We start from the raw sequence: 14842 nt of genomic DNA on the forward strand, positions 1-14842 counted from the left end.
CATACCCTCTGAGAACTCGGAGCTCGGTGCTCAATGGCATTGCTGGCATCTTGGAGAACCTTAGTGGAGGAACTGGTTTTGTATTTCTTCCCCTTCAGTCTGTTGACAAAGAGGAGCTTTGCAGAAGGTTTGGCAAGGAGAGGTTTTTGTGTAGCCAGAATTTCGCTGTTCCAGTTCTGAACCTGCAGAAATACAAACGTCGATGTAACGCAGGACATGAAAACCCGAACTGGCTCTGGTTTCCCCCAGTGGGGACCTGGATCCACTTATTAGCACTGGGGGTGGGGGAGGCTTAGATCTTTCCATAAATTCTCACCAGGACATCTCACTGTATTCAACAGCTTGTACCAAATAGATATGGTGGATTTCTCATTATCAAAACAATATGGTAGCTTTTAAGAACCTAAGAAAATTTGCTTGGAAAAGAGGAAGTAAAACTTATTATTTGTTGATGATATGAAACTGTACATCAAAAACCCTAAAGTCTCAGTCAAAGAACTACTGGACCTGATAAATGAATTCAGAAAGGTGGCAGGATATAAAATTAATATTTAGAAATCAGAGGCATTTTTATACACCAACAATGAACTGTCTGAAAGAGAAATTAAGAAAATCCCCTTCACTATTGCAACAAAAAAAAATAAAGTACCTAGGAGTAAATTTAACCAAGGAGGTTCAAGACTTGTACTTGGAAAATTATAAAACATTGATAAAAGAAATCAAGGAAGATACAAACAAGTGGAAGCATATACCCATGTTCATGGATAGGAAGAATAAACATCATTAAAATGTCCATATTACCCAAAGCAACTTATAAATTCAATGCAATTCCCATTAAGATACCAAGGACATACTCCAAAGATATAGAACAAATATTCCAAATATTTATATGGAACCAAAAAAACACGAATAACCTCAGAAATCTTGAAAAAGAAGAATGAAGGTATCACATTTCCTGATATCAAGTTATACTACAAGGCTATTGTACTCAAAATAGCTTGGTACTGGCATAAGAACAGGCATATCAATCAATGGAACAGAATAGAGAACCCAGAAATAAATCCACAGCTCTATGGACAATTGATATTTGACAGAGGTAAGAGCATACAATGGAGTAAAGACAGTCTCTTTAACAAATGGTGTTGAGAAAATTGGACAGCTACCTGCAAAAAAATGAAACTAGACCACCGACTTACACCATTCACAAAAATAAACTCAAAATGGATAAAAGACTTAAATATAAGTCATGAAACCATAACAATCTTAGAAGAAAACATAGGCAGTAAGCTCTCCAATATCTCTCACAGCAATATATTTGCTGATTTATCTCCACGGGCAAGTGAAATAAAGGACTGGATGAACAAATGGGACTATATCAAACTAAAAAGCTTTTGCACAGCTAAGACAATAAGAACAGAATAAAAAGACAAACCACATAATGGGAAAACATTCAACAATATGTCTGATAAGGGGTTAATAACCAAAATTTATAAAGAACTTGTAAAACTCAACACCAGGAAGATAAACAATCCAATCTAAAAATGGGCAATGAATAGACACTTCTCCAAAGAGGACATACAAATGGCCAATAGGCAGATAAAAAATGTTCAACATCACTAGAGAAATGCAAACTAAAACCACAATGAGATAGCACCTTACACCAGTCAGAATGGCGCTCATTAACAAAAAACACATAAGTGCTGGTGAGGATGTGGAAAAAAGGAAACCCTCCTACACTGCTGGTGGGAATGCAGAGACTGGTGCAGGCATTGTGGAAAACAGTATGGAGATTCCTCAAACAATTAAAAATGAAGCTGCCTTTTGATTCAGCCATCCCACTTTTAGGAGTATACCCCAAGAACACCATAGCACTGATTCAAAAGAAGAAATGCACCCTCATGTTCATGGCAGCATTGTTCACAATAACCAAGATCTGAAAACAGCCAAAGTATCTGTCAGTGGACAAATGGATTAAAAAGCTATGGTATAGGCCCTGGCCGGTTGGCTCAGCGGTAGAGCGTTGGCCTGGCGTGCGGGGGATCCGGGTTCGATTCCCGGCCAGGGCACATAGGAGAAGCGCCCATTTGCTTCTCCACCCCCGCCCCCCTTCCTTCCTCTCTGTCTCTCTCTTCCCCTCCCGCAGCCAAGGCTCCATTGGAGCAAAGATGGCCCGGGTGCTGGGGATGGCTCCTTGGCCTCTGCCCCAGGCGCTAGAGTGGCTCTGGTCACGGCAGAGCGACGCCCCGGAGGGGCAGAGCATCGCCCCCTGGTGGGCAGAGCATCGCCCCTGGTGGGCATGCCCGGTGGATCTCGGTCGGGCGCATGCGGGAGTCTGTCTCTCCCCGTTTCCAGCTTCAGAAAAATACAGGTGGTGGCGCAGTGGATAGAGCATCGGACTGAGTGCAGGCTCATCTGGGTTGAGCAAGGCTCACCAGCTTGAGTCCAAGGTGGCTGGCTTGAGCAAGGGGTCACTCGGTTTGCTGTAGCCCCCTCAGTCAAAGCACATATGAGAAAGCAATCAATGAACAACTAAGGTGCCACAATGAAGAATTGATACTTCTGATCTCTCTCCCTTCCTGTCTGTCTGTCCCTATCTGTCCCTCTGTCTGTTTCTCTCTCTCTCTCTCTCTCTCTCTCTCTCTCACACACACACACACACACACACACACACACGTGCGCTCGCGAAGGAAATCTTACTTTTTATGACAGCATGGATGGACCTGGAAACTATCATGCTAAGTGAAATAAACCAGGCAGAGAGACAAATATGTATCATATGATCTCACTGATATATGGAATCTAATGAACAACGTGAACTGAGGAACTAAATAGAGGCAGAGGTGGGATCAAAGGGACCAGAGGGAAAGGGGATGAGAGGATGGGATCAGAGAAGGGAAAGAGATTGGTTAAAATATATATATAACAGCGTTATAGAGAGCAGGACAGCAAATCCTGGAGGGAAGGGGGGAGGGGGGCAAGGGGGATGTTGAGGGGAACACGGGGATGGCGGGGATGTATTCCATGGGACACGAATCTATGTAAACAATAAATTTTAAGTCAGTAAAAAATAAAATTTGCCAAAATCCCATAAAAATAAAATTTGAATATCAGAGAAGCCAAAGTTTTTTTTTTTTTTAAGAGAATGATTTTTTTATTTTATTTTATTTTTTCAGGGACAGAGAGAATCAGAGAGAGGGATAGATAGGGACAGACAGACAGGAATGGAGAGAGGTAAGAAGTATCAATCATCAGTTTTTTGTTGTTTGTTGTTCATTGATTGCTTTCTCATATGTGCCTTGACCGGGGGCCTTCAGCAGACCAAGTAACTCCTTGCTGGAGCCAGCAACCTTGGGTCCAAGCTGGTGAGCTTTTTGCTCAAGCCAGATGAGCCCACGCTCAAGCTGGCGACCTCGGGATCTCGAACCTGGGTCCTTCCGCATCCCAGTCTGACGCTCTATCCACTGCGCCACCGCCTGGTCAGGCGAGAAGCCAAAGTTTTTTATTCTGGAGGTGTTACTTAACTATCTATTACAACTGGAAATTTGAATGTGTGTAAAATTTTAACCATAAAATTTAACATTTGAAACACAACAGCAGCAATTTTCTTGTCAATAGAACTGTGCTGGTTTTACTAACAATACTAAATTCTCAACAGGCAAAAATTCTAATCAGGAATTTAATGATCTGTTTTAAATACACCTAACTTTTTTTAAAAGTAGAACATTTAGTTCAGGTGTACAACATAGTGACTAGACATTTACATAACATGAAGTGACTGCCTCCTCCCCTGTGCGTCTGCTGCCCACGTGGCCCACTCATAGTTACTACACAATAGCTGCATTCCTGGCTGTACTTGGTAGCACGTGGCTATTTTGTATCTACCAATTTATACTTAATTCATCTCTTTCACCCTGCCCACCAGCTCCCTCTCATCTGGCAACAAAATGAAAAGACAACCTACTGAATGGGAGAAATACTTATTAATCCCTTACCGAATGTATAATTTATATAAAAATTTATAAGGAACTCATACTACTTAACACACAAAAGCACCAGATTACGAAATGGGCAGCAGATCTGAATACACTTCTCTCCCCAGAGGCCATACAGATGGTTAACATCACTAATCAGGAGATGCAATTCAGAACCACAGTAAGGGACCAGCTCACACCTGTCAGAATGACCATCATCAAAAAACAAGTAAGTGCTGGCGAGGATGTGGAGAAAAAGGAAGCCTCGTGCACTGCTGGTGGGAATGCAGACTGGTGCAGCCACTGTGGAAAACAGTATGGAAGTTCCTCAAAAATTAAAACTAGAACTACCATATGAGCCAGCAGTTCCAATTCTGGGTACTCATGCAAAGAAAACGAAAACACTAATCTGGAAAGGTATGTGCACCCCTATGTTCACTGCAGCATTATTTACAACAGCCAGGAGAGGGAAGCACCCTGGTGTCCGCTGCTGGGCGATAGAGAAATGGTGGCGTAAGTTTATGCATCACTAATGATATTTTGGTCAACCACGGGACAACGGTGATGCCATAAGATTATGATGGAGTTTAAAAATTCCTCTCACCTGGTGACCTCGTAGCACAGTGCACTCCTCACGTGTTCATGGCGGCGCTGCCACATGGAAGTGCTGGGCCCACCGCTATGTGCAGCGCAGAGCCGTCACAATGAGGCACCATGTTGCTGGTTGTGTCTTTTATTTTAGAATGTACTCTTTCTACTTAATAAAAGTCGGCTATAAACACTGCTGTGTTGCAGTGGTAGGAGCCACACACATCTGTTTCCTGCGTCTCCACTGCCTCGTTCTCTCGTGTGGTGCAGTAATGGGCTGCACCGCGCGCCCAGGTGGGCCACACGCTGTCTGTCTACCGTAAGTGCACATGGAGATGTCTGCACAATGGTAAAACTGCCTACTGGCACCTTTCTAAAAGCCACCTGTCACTGAGCAGTGTGTGTGTGTGTGTACTGTGGAACATTTGCCCTAAAAATGAATGAAATCTTACCATTTGTGAACATGGGGTACCTTTAGGGCATTATGCTTAGTAAAATACTTGAGACAGAGACAGACACTAGACCAGCGGTTCTCAACCTGTGGGTCGCGACCCACAGGTTGAGAACCGCTGCTCTAGACAGTATCATTTATATGTGGAATGTACAAAACAAAAGCCCAAGCTCACTGACGCAGAGAACAGATGCGTGGTTGGCAAAGGGGGCGGGGAGGGATGAAGGGGTGAAGGAAGCCGAAAGGCACAAACTTCAGCTGTGAGACAAGTTAGGAAGTCCTGCAGCACGGCAGCTGCAGGTATCCTGTGTTTGAAAGATGCTACAAGTAAATAAGTCCTCAACACCAGCAGACATCTGTATGTGGGGTAACGGATGTTAACTAGACTTTCCATGATTATTTTGCAATATATCACAATATATACAAATGTACACCTGAAATTAATATAACCTCCATTTACAAAAATGAGATCTTACATAGGGAAAAAAGGCCCCATGAATGTTTATTTGGAAGTTACAAGTAAATGTTAGCAAATAGCCAACTCTGTAAATATGGAATACACAAATAATGAGAATCAACTGAACACTAAATTATTTTGTAATTTTATAAAAAATTATTTCATTTAAATTAAAAGTTACTAAGCAATTTTACTGTAACAGTTCAAGAATTTAAAACATAAAAACTGCCAACCTTTTCAGGTGTTAACTTCATAAGTTCCATGTTTTCCATACTGTGTCGGCGTCCAAACTTGGGGCGTGCACCTTTGTTAAAGAAAGTCATTTGAAGAGACCAAGGAGACCTTAAGACTACAAATTCAGCATCACTACATTATTTGTTACTGAGTTTTAGTCTGTTACACAAACCCGGGGAAGGAAGATACATCTGCAGACGTGTTCTTTTAAGACCAGTTCTCGCCTGACCAGTGGTGGGCAGTGGATCGAGCGTCGGCCTGAGACGCCAAGATCCCTGATTCAAAACCCTGGGGTTGCAAGCTTGAGTGCAAGATCAGTGCTTGAGTGTGGGATCATCGACATGATCCCATGGTTGCTGGCTTGAGCGAGGGGTCACTGGCTCGGCTGCAACTCCCCCCCCCCCCCCATCAAGACACATATGAGAAACAATCAATGAACAACTAAAATGATGCAACTACGGGTTGATGCTCCTCATCTCTTTCCTTTCCTGTCTCCCTCCCTCCTTCCCTCTCTGTGCCTCTCCCTCTCACATTCTAATAATAATTCTCCATACCAACTACGTAAAAGTAGAATATACACCGCCTCCCAAATGCTCTGATGTAAGGAAGTTACATTTTGGTTGGCAGCTAACTTTGGTTACTAACATTACCCCTTAATTTAGAAAAGGCATTTTATAATAATCCAGCTTCTTAAAAATAAAAAACCCAAACAACCCGGGGAGTGGTTTAAATAAGTATGAACATAAGATGTGTTAAAATTTCCCGTTCTGGTTATGGATCTCCCCATTTCTCCTTTTGGTGTATTCAGCTTTGCTCTGTGCACACTGAAGCTTTGTCACTGGCTTAGCAGGAACATGCAGATTTATGGCTTCGGTCTTCCTAGATTGAGTCGATAACCATTGTGAAGTGACTGTCTTTGTTTCTAACAAGACCTTTTGCCTTAGCAGATATTTCATCTGCTGCTGACAGCTACACGAGCCTCTTCTTCTTTTTTTTTTTTTCCTGTATTTTTCTGAAGCCGGAAATGGGGAGAGACAGTCAGACAGACTCCCGCATGCGCCCGACCAGGATCCACCTGGCACGCCCACCAGGGGGCGATGCTCTGCCCCTCCGGGGGGTCACTCTGTTGCGACCAGAGCCACTCTAGCGCCCGGGGCAGAGGCAGAGGAGCCATCCCCAGTGCCCGGGCCATCTTTGCTCCAATGGAGCCTTGGCTGCGGGAGGGGAAGAGAGAGACAGAGAGGAAGGAGGGGGGGAGGGGGGGAGGGGTGGAGAAGCAGATGGGCACTTCTCCTGTGTGCCCTGGCCGGGAATCAAACCCGGGACTTCTGAACACCAGGCCGACGCTCTACCACTGAGCCAACCGGCCAGGCCACGAGCCTCTTCTGATGAGCTGTCCGCAGGGGGCTGCCTGTCCTTTTACTCTCAGGCTTGTGATAGGCGTATGTTTCAGTGATTTCTCTCACATTAATTGAATTTTACTCTTTCTAACCTGATACTCCTTTCATAGAACATGCACATTTAACACAACCATTTAATGGAATTAGTAATGCTTTTGGATATTTGGACTGTTTTCTCCTTCACTGTGTTTATTGGTGAATTATAGTAACTGATTTCCTAATGTTCAATCCACTTGCATCTGTGTTCACAAGTGAAGACTGGCCTATTATTTACCTCTCTTGTATTGTTCTTGTCTAGTTTGGATATTAAGGTTATACTATTCTCAGAAAGACTGAGAAAGTGTTCCCAATTTTGCATTTATAGAACTTTGTGGAAGGACAGAATCAGTTTCCTCGACTGTCTGGTAGGTCTCCCCTGTAAAATCCTCCCGACCAGGTCCTGCGCTGGTGGGCAGTCTGTGCGTGACCGGTCATTCCTTATGGTTTCGGGCCTCAGCGATGCCGTTCACATGACTTCCACCAGTAGACTTTTCTATTTTTTCTTGATTTAGTTTTGGTAAGTTTTTTTTTTCTAGAAATTGTCCATTTCTCCTAGGTTTTCAAGTGTTTTTTACAAACTAATTCAGGATAGTTTCTTTTTAATCTCGGCTACAACTATGTCTGCATTTCTATTTTATTTTAATCTTGCTATAGATCTGTTAGTCTTTTTAAAGAACTAAATTTGGGTCTTTAAACATTCTCCTGGCCTGACCAGGCAGTGGCGCAGTGGATAGAGAGTCGGACTGGGACTCGGAGGACCCAGGTTCGAAACCCTGAGGTCACCAGCTTGAGCCCAAGGTCACTGGCTCGAGCAAGGGGTCACTCAGTCTCCTGTAGCCTCCTGGTCAAAGCACACATGAGAAAGCAATCAATGAACAACTAAGGAGCTGCAGTGAAGAGTTGATGCTTCTCATCTCTCTCCTTCCTGTCTGTCTGTCCCTATCTGTCCCTCTCTGTCTCTGTCACAAAAAAAAAAAAAAAAAAAAAATCTCCTGAATCTTTACTTTCATTAACTGATGTTAATAGAATGTTGAAAGTCCAAATTATATCTTCTTTCTGGATATGGTAAACCCAGTGACTAATTTAAATGTAACCCGAGGATGAAGGCATTGGCTTTTGAAGACCTGTTGCTCACCATGCACGCTGCTGTCAATTTCCATATTTTCCGACATGACCGAGTTGTTGGTGTTGTAGCTCAAGCCAAGGACCATCTGCAGGTCTGAGAGATTCAGCCGCGCTGTGAGCTCACCACTTAGGTCCCCAACCTACAACCACAGGCGTTGGTGTTTTAAAGACAAAGAATGGTGAAGGTTAGTTGAAAATGTTGTGAGGGAAAATAGTTATACTGGAATAATGAGACTCTGAATAAAATGTCCCCCCACCCCTCCGGGGAGAGATGGACGGGAAATGGTTTTAAGAGAGAGGGAAAGGGGGAGGAGTTTCTGAAACAGGACAGGACAGCGGATTACATTCTGTCAGCTCTTTAGTTCTCGGAATATTAGATTGCTCTTAATCTCCGTGAGCATGTTAGATAATGTGGCTCACATTAACTTGGCTTTATATGAATTAAAGTTCCCTAGAATATTTTATATCCATACTGTAGTAACAATTAACATTTATTTATTAAGCTAGCATTAGACCTTATCCTAGATGCTTTTTTATATATTATCTCTAATCCTGAAAATGATTTGCAAGGTAGATACTCCCATATTACAGATGAGACATGGAACTCAGAACTGTTTCCAGCTCGGCCAGCAGGTGGCAGAAGCGTGACAGGAGCCAGGCCTAGATTCTAAAGGGGGCGTTTCGGCATAGAGCTGGGGTCGGAGCCCCACCCCCATCCCCGCCCCTCCACTCCAGGGTGCCAGCCTCGCCTTCCTACACAGTGGCCAGTGCCCACGTGCCTCTGAGCAGAACTCAGCCACTGCCGTTCTGCGGGAGAACAGTCCGCAGGAGCTCCAGCCCTACAGGAGCCATCGAGAGCAGTAACGGCCCCTGCTGAGCGGCGGGTCACAAGCACAGGCAGCAGCTTTTAGCCTCCTACCTCTCTGGAAATTTCCAAGTGCTTTTCAGCAAAGTGCATGGCTTGATCGTGATTCCCGAGAGCCGTGTACGCGTTCCCTAGGCTCCAGCACGCCCTTCCTTCCCCGATCCTACAAAGGACCACAGCGCAGTGGGTGCGTTAGCGGAGTCCGTGGGGCGCGGGCCCCCAGCGGTGGTTCAAGCACAGACAACCTCTGCACTTGGTATCTGATATCAAGAACATACCATCATAATAACTAGAGACATACTAGAATGCCCAGGTAATACCGAAAACTCACCGCCAAGTATTAAAACACCCCCCTTTAAACACTCTATTGTAAAATAATAAATCGCAGGGACAGGTCTCCTAGTCACCCGCCCCATCTTCTATCTGTGCAGCCCGTGACTGAACGCCATCGGGGAGAGAACCCACCACCCCTGAGGTAAAAGTCTGGTTTCCTAAAGTGAACACCACAGGCTCAAGGCCTGCACATATACACTCAGTAAGAGAAAGGAAGTAGCCACCAACACCAACACTAACACTCAGAAGACTTCATAGACAACTTGGGACTTCTAGCTTCTCAAAAAGAGTAGGAACTGGCCTGACCTGTGGTGGCGCAGTGGATAAAGCGTCGACCTAGAAATGCTGAGGTCGCCGGTTTGAAACCCTGGGCTTGCCTGGTCAAGGCACATATGGGAGTTGATGTTTCCAGCTCCTCCCCCCTTCTCTCTGTTTCTCCTCTCTCTCTCTCTCTCTGTCTCTCCCTCTCCTCTCTAAAATGAATAAATAAAAAGAGAGAGAAAAAAAAGAGGAGGAACTGGACAGAGTGGACCCTCGTCCCTGCTGGAGTTGAGTGGGAGCTGTCCCCCTCGCTCTGGACTGTCCCCGTCACTCCGGGCTGTACATCTAAGGTCACCCCAACCGTGCTGATCAGTCAGGGGGACCCCTGTAGGCAGTGGAGGTTGTGACCTGTTTACTGAGCTTGGTTCAAGGCTACATGGAACCAGGCTATGCCTCCAACGCATGCTAGCCCTTCAAACAGTAACATTCAGAGGATGTTACTCAAACAGAGAAGCCCTTTAAAAAGGAATGAAAAAGCCTAGCGTGCGGAGGACCCGGGTTCGATTCCCGGCCAGGGCACATAGGAGAAGCACCCGTTTGCTTCTCCACCCCTGCGCCGCGCTTTCCTCTCTGTCTCTCTCTTCCCCTCCCGCAGCCAAGGCTCCATGGGAGCAAAGATGGCCCAGGCGCTGGGGATGGCTCTGTGGCCTCTGCCTCAGGTGCTAGAGTGGCTCTGGTCGCAACATGGCGATGCCCAGGATGGGCAGAGCATCGCCCCCTGGTGGGCAGAGCGTCGCCCCATGGTGGGCGTGCCGGGTGGATCCCGGTCGGGCGCATGCGGGAGTCTGTCTGACTGTCTCTCCGTTTCCAGCTTCAGAAAAATGAAAAAAAAAAAAAAAAAAAAGGAATGAAAAAGGAAACACACACACAAAAATATTATTGAAAACAAAGGGAAAACTGTAGGAACTGAACAAGGTCTCTATCTACATGTGCCGTAACTAGGAACGGGGTGCGCCTCACCGGTCGTTCAGCTCCTGCGCGATGGCCAGGTGCTTCAGGTGGTAGTCGATGGCCTTCTCGTAGTCCTGCAGTAACGTGTGCGTGTTCCCGAGGCTGTAGCACGACTGTGCTTCCACGGCCCTGTCTTTAAGCTGCCGGGCCAGCAGCAGGGTCTTTCTAGGGGAAGAAGTCAGTTCTTACAGAGTGGCCATGTTAGTTTTGGCTACAATCACAAAGAACCCTTTTCCGCTTGCGTCCGAAGGGAAGGCAGTCTGATTTAGAGCCTCACAGCCCCCGCCCCCCACTGCATCCAGACAGAACAGAAAGGCGCCTTTGAAAGAGGAGCAAATCCCGACTATTATAATAAATTTGAGCCCCGTTTAATCTCCAGAGAAAAGGAGCAGTGACGATGAGATCAAGTGCGTCTAAATATTAGCACAATGTTTCTAACACTTCAGAAGACTGTCCCTGTCGTTGTGACAGTAACTTGTGAGAGCCATTGTGCCCCAACCTCTTTTCAGCCATACTGCTGCCCTCACATTTTGTCAAAATGTAAAATATGTGTTAAAATTCTTATGTGTAGGTCATTAGTCACCGACTCATGAAGAAAATTAAGTGCTACATTTAAACCTAAACCAGCCTAACCAGGTGGTGGCACACTGGATAGAGCACTGGACTGGGACACGGAGGACACATGCTCGAAACCTCGAGGTTGCCAGCTCGAGCACAGGCTCACCAGCTTGAGCGAGGGGTCACTGGCTTGAACGTGGGATCATAGACATGACCCCATGGTCGCTGGCTCGAAACCCAAGGTCACTGGCTTGAGTAAGGGGTCACTCGGTCTGCTGTAGCCCCCTGCTCAAGGCACATATGAGAAAGCAGTCAATGAACTACTAAGGGGCTGCAATGAAGAATTGATGCTTCTCATCTCTCCCTTCCTATCTGTCTGTCCTTATCTGTCACTCTCTCTGTCACAAAACAAAACAAAAAACCCATAAACCAGTCTCCCTGGTGCATAGGGAATCCTCAGTGAGGTGCTGGTGTAGCAGCTGAGGGCACAGAGCGCAGAGCTAGGCTTTCTGGGTTCAAATGCCAACTTAGTTCAGTGACTGGGGCAAGTTACCAGCTTCCCTGTGCCCTACTCCTGACACGTAAAATCGGGGCTTTGTGAGGATTAAATTGGTATATACAAAGTGCTAAGAATAACAGCCTGCTCACAGTAGATGCTAATAAATGTTAATACTGTTTATTATCACCAGTGCTTAAAGCTATAGGTGCTTTTGGATCCAATAATTTAAATGACTCTTCCCTGGAATTTCTGCCAAATATACTGCTCACAAAAAGTAGGGGGTATTTTATAGTTTCATATTCATTTTGAAATATCCCCTAATGTGTGTGTGTGTGTGTGTATGTGTGTGTGTGTGTGTGTGAGAGAGAGAGAGAGAGAGAGAGAGAGAGGGACAGACAGGAAGGGAGAAAGATGAGAAGCATCAATTCCTCGTTGCGGCATCTTAGTTGTTCATTGACTGCTTTCTCTTATGTGCCTTGATGGGGGGGGGGACTATAGCAGACCATGTGACCTCTGCTCAAGCCAGTGACCTTGGGTTCAAGCTGGTGAGCCCTGCTCAAACCAGATGAGCCCTCGCTTAAGCTGGTGACCTTGGGGTTTCGAACCTGGGTCCTCTGTGTCCCAGTTCGACACTCTACCCACTGCGCAACCACCTGGTCAGGCAATATCCCCTAATTTTTGTGAGCAGTATAGAAATACATCATTTATAACTATAGTATGTGAAAAATAAGTATATGATAATGTGATTTTTTTTTAAAGCAAACAAACTTGAAATGTTACGTTTACTGATAGCTGAAAAGCTGTGGCCTTGGGAAGCCACGCACCTGCTCTAACGCTGCCTGTCCTGTCCTCACACATTTTTGTTAGACTAATGCAGCTGACATCAGATCCTGTACCCCGACTCTCCCTGGCAATCCACTTTCACTGAGGGTCAAGGTCATTTGTAAAGGCCAGAAATCCTCCTGGAACCAAATTTAATGACTAAAGTAGCTTTACTGAACTGCTTTTTTCATCCTGACAGATGTAGATCTATGTTGAGATAGTCTTTTTGTGAGGCCCTGGAAATATTTACAAAGGAGGGGTCCCAAATATTGGTTACAAACATGGAAAGTTCATGAGTTTGAACATGCTTGGGGTAGGAGAAGGAAATGAGTTTTTATAATCATTTTTAAGTCAAATAGCTATCATCTACTTTATAAGAGAGCTTTTCAATATTTACTAAAATACAGCACTTACTAAGACTTTTCTATGTCTTTTAGCTTTAAAATCTAAGAAATTTATATTTAAAATCACAATATATACTCCTTATATAGTGATATATTTTATTTAGGAGGATATTTCATATCTAATCAAGCAACAAATATTAACCATTTTAAAATGAAGTGGTGACATCCTAGTTTTTTAGACGGACCGAAAGCAACTCTGCCTCTATTTTAGATGAAACCTTCAGAACTGGCTCACTGGGTCCTGTAACAGGGAAGGACAGCCAGTCTCCCTGTCTCTGGTTCGGCCACACTGGCTCCTGCCACGTCTGTAGCCTTCAGTCCCCGCTAATCAGGGGAAACTCCGACAACCAGGCCGCCCAAGGCGGTCTGGACGCTGCCGTCACCTACATTCCCAGTCCAGGGACAGATCAGAGAGACCCGCCTCAGGAGGGGCGGGGATGCCACCTGTGTGAACAAGGACCAAAGGTGGGCAGAGAGGGGGACGGAGGGACAAATACAGTGCCCACAGGGGAAACGGGCACATTTCTGTCACCAGGCTTTCTTGTGGCCTGTTTTCTAAAAAAGCATGTAAAGATGCATACTGCCCACGCTGAACAAGGTTAAGAATTTCATTTAAAACCAGTGTTAGCCTGACCAGGTGGTAGCGCAGTGGATAGAGCGTCTGACTGGGATGCTGAGGACCCAGGTTCGAGACCCTGAGGTCTCCAGCTTGAGCGCGGGTTCATTTGCTTTGAGCAAAGCTCACCAACTTGGACCCAAGGTAACTGGCTTGAGCAAGGGGTTACTCGGTCTGCTGAAGGCCCGCGGTCAAGACACGTATGAGAAAGCAATCAGTGAACAACTAAGGTGTCGCAACGAAAAACTAATGATTGATACTTCTCATCTCTCTCCCTTCCTGTCTATCTGTCCCTATCTATCCTTTCTCTCTCTGTCTCTGAAAAAAAAAACAACAACCAGTTTTAAAGATAAAAAGCAATAAATGTATAAAGGGGTCACACTGCTGCTATTAAGTCTTGGGTACATTAATATTTATTGGGCACTGTGCCAGGTACTTTGCTAAGTAAGCACTTAAAGATCCTGGCAACAATCCCCGAAGCGAGGCATTGCTCTCTTCATCACCGATAAGGAAACCGAGGCTTCGAAGCCCACGGTCCCACTGCCAACGTGCAGCAAAGAGCAGGTGCTGACCCTGCCTGGGGCGCACAGGACCGCATACTGCTCATTTCGCATTTATCCACAGAAATAGCGGACTAACTTGTAGTATTCAGAAGCCATTTCGAATTCACCAAGAAATATATATGCATTTCCCAGATTGCTGTATGCTCTTCTCTCGGCTGCTTTATCCCCAAATTCTTTTGCTATAAGGAGACGCTGAAAGAGAAAGCGCTGATTAGACACAGCTATGACCAAGTGAAGAATCATCTCATCCCCGCAGAACACGGCCCCACCCCACCTGCTCGTGAGCGATCACCGCGTCCCGGAAGTTGCCGAGGAGGTAGTGCGTGTTTCCCAGATTTCCAAAGGCACGTCCTTGGGCGGCTCGGTCGCCCAAAGCAGTCACTAGTGACAGGTTTTCCCTAAGTGATAGCAAAAGATGGTGAAAAAGTAAGATGAGGGGTTTGCTGATTAGATTTACAAATCTAGGTCTCTTTATCAGAAAAAAACAAGCATACATCCACAATGTGCCCCATTTTAAAGATATGTCTATGATGGAGGGTAGCTGTAGAAATCGGCTGGGGACACTTTACTAAACCATCCAGGGAGGTTTCTGCCCAGAGGCAGGGACGGAGTTAACCCTGAAACCCCTAAGCTAAGAAGTTCCCT

At 45.4% G+C, this 14842-nt stretch overlaps 1 protein-coding gene across 3 annotated transcripts in view; it reads right to left on the reverse strand.

The window, feature by feature from the left end:
* GPSM2 (G protein signaling modulator 2) overlaps nt 1-14842 on the reverse strand; it is a 57423-nt gene that overhangs the window by 13538 nt on the left and 29043 nt on the right. For all 3 annotated transcript variants that reach the window (XM_066246524.1, XM_066246525.1, XM_066246523.1), the window contains 7 exons: nt 14472-14595; nt 14274-14389; nt 10745-10900; nt 9185-9293; nt 8276-8405; nt 5701-5771; nt 6-182 (listed from right to left, as the gene is read on the reverse strand). In XM_066246524.1, the coding sequence (XP_066102621.1) occupies nt 6-182; nt 5701-5771; nt 8276-8405; nt 9185-9293; nt 10745-10900; nt 14274-14389; nt 14472-14595 (883 nt within the window). The remainder of the gene's footprint in view (nt 1-5; nt 183-5700; nt 5772-8275; nt 8406-9184; nt 9294-10744; nt 10901-14273; nt 14390-14471; nt 14596-14842) is intronic.

The sequence above is a fragment of the Saccopteryx bilineata genome, chromosome 11 (genome assembly GCF_036850765.1).
Source record: "Saccopteryx bilineata isolate mSacBil1 chromosome 11, mSacBil1_pri_phased_curated, whole genome shotgun sequence".
NCBI lineage: Eukaryota > Metazoa > Chordata > Mammalia > Chiroptera > Emballonuridae > Saccopteryx > Saccopteryx bilineata.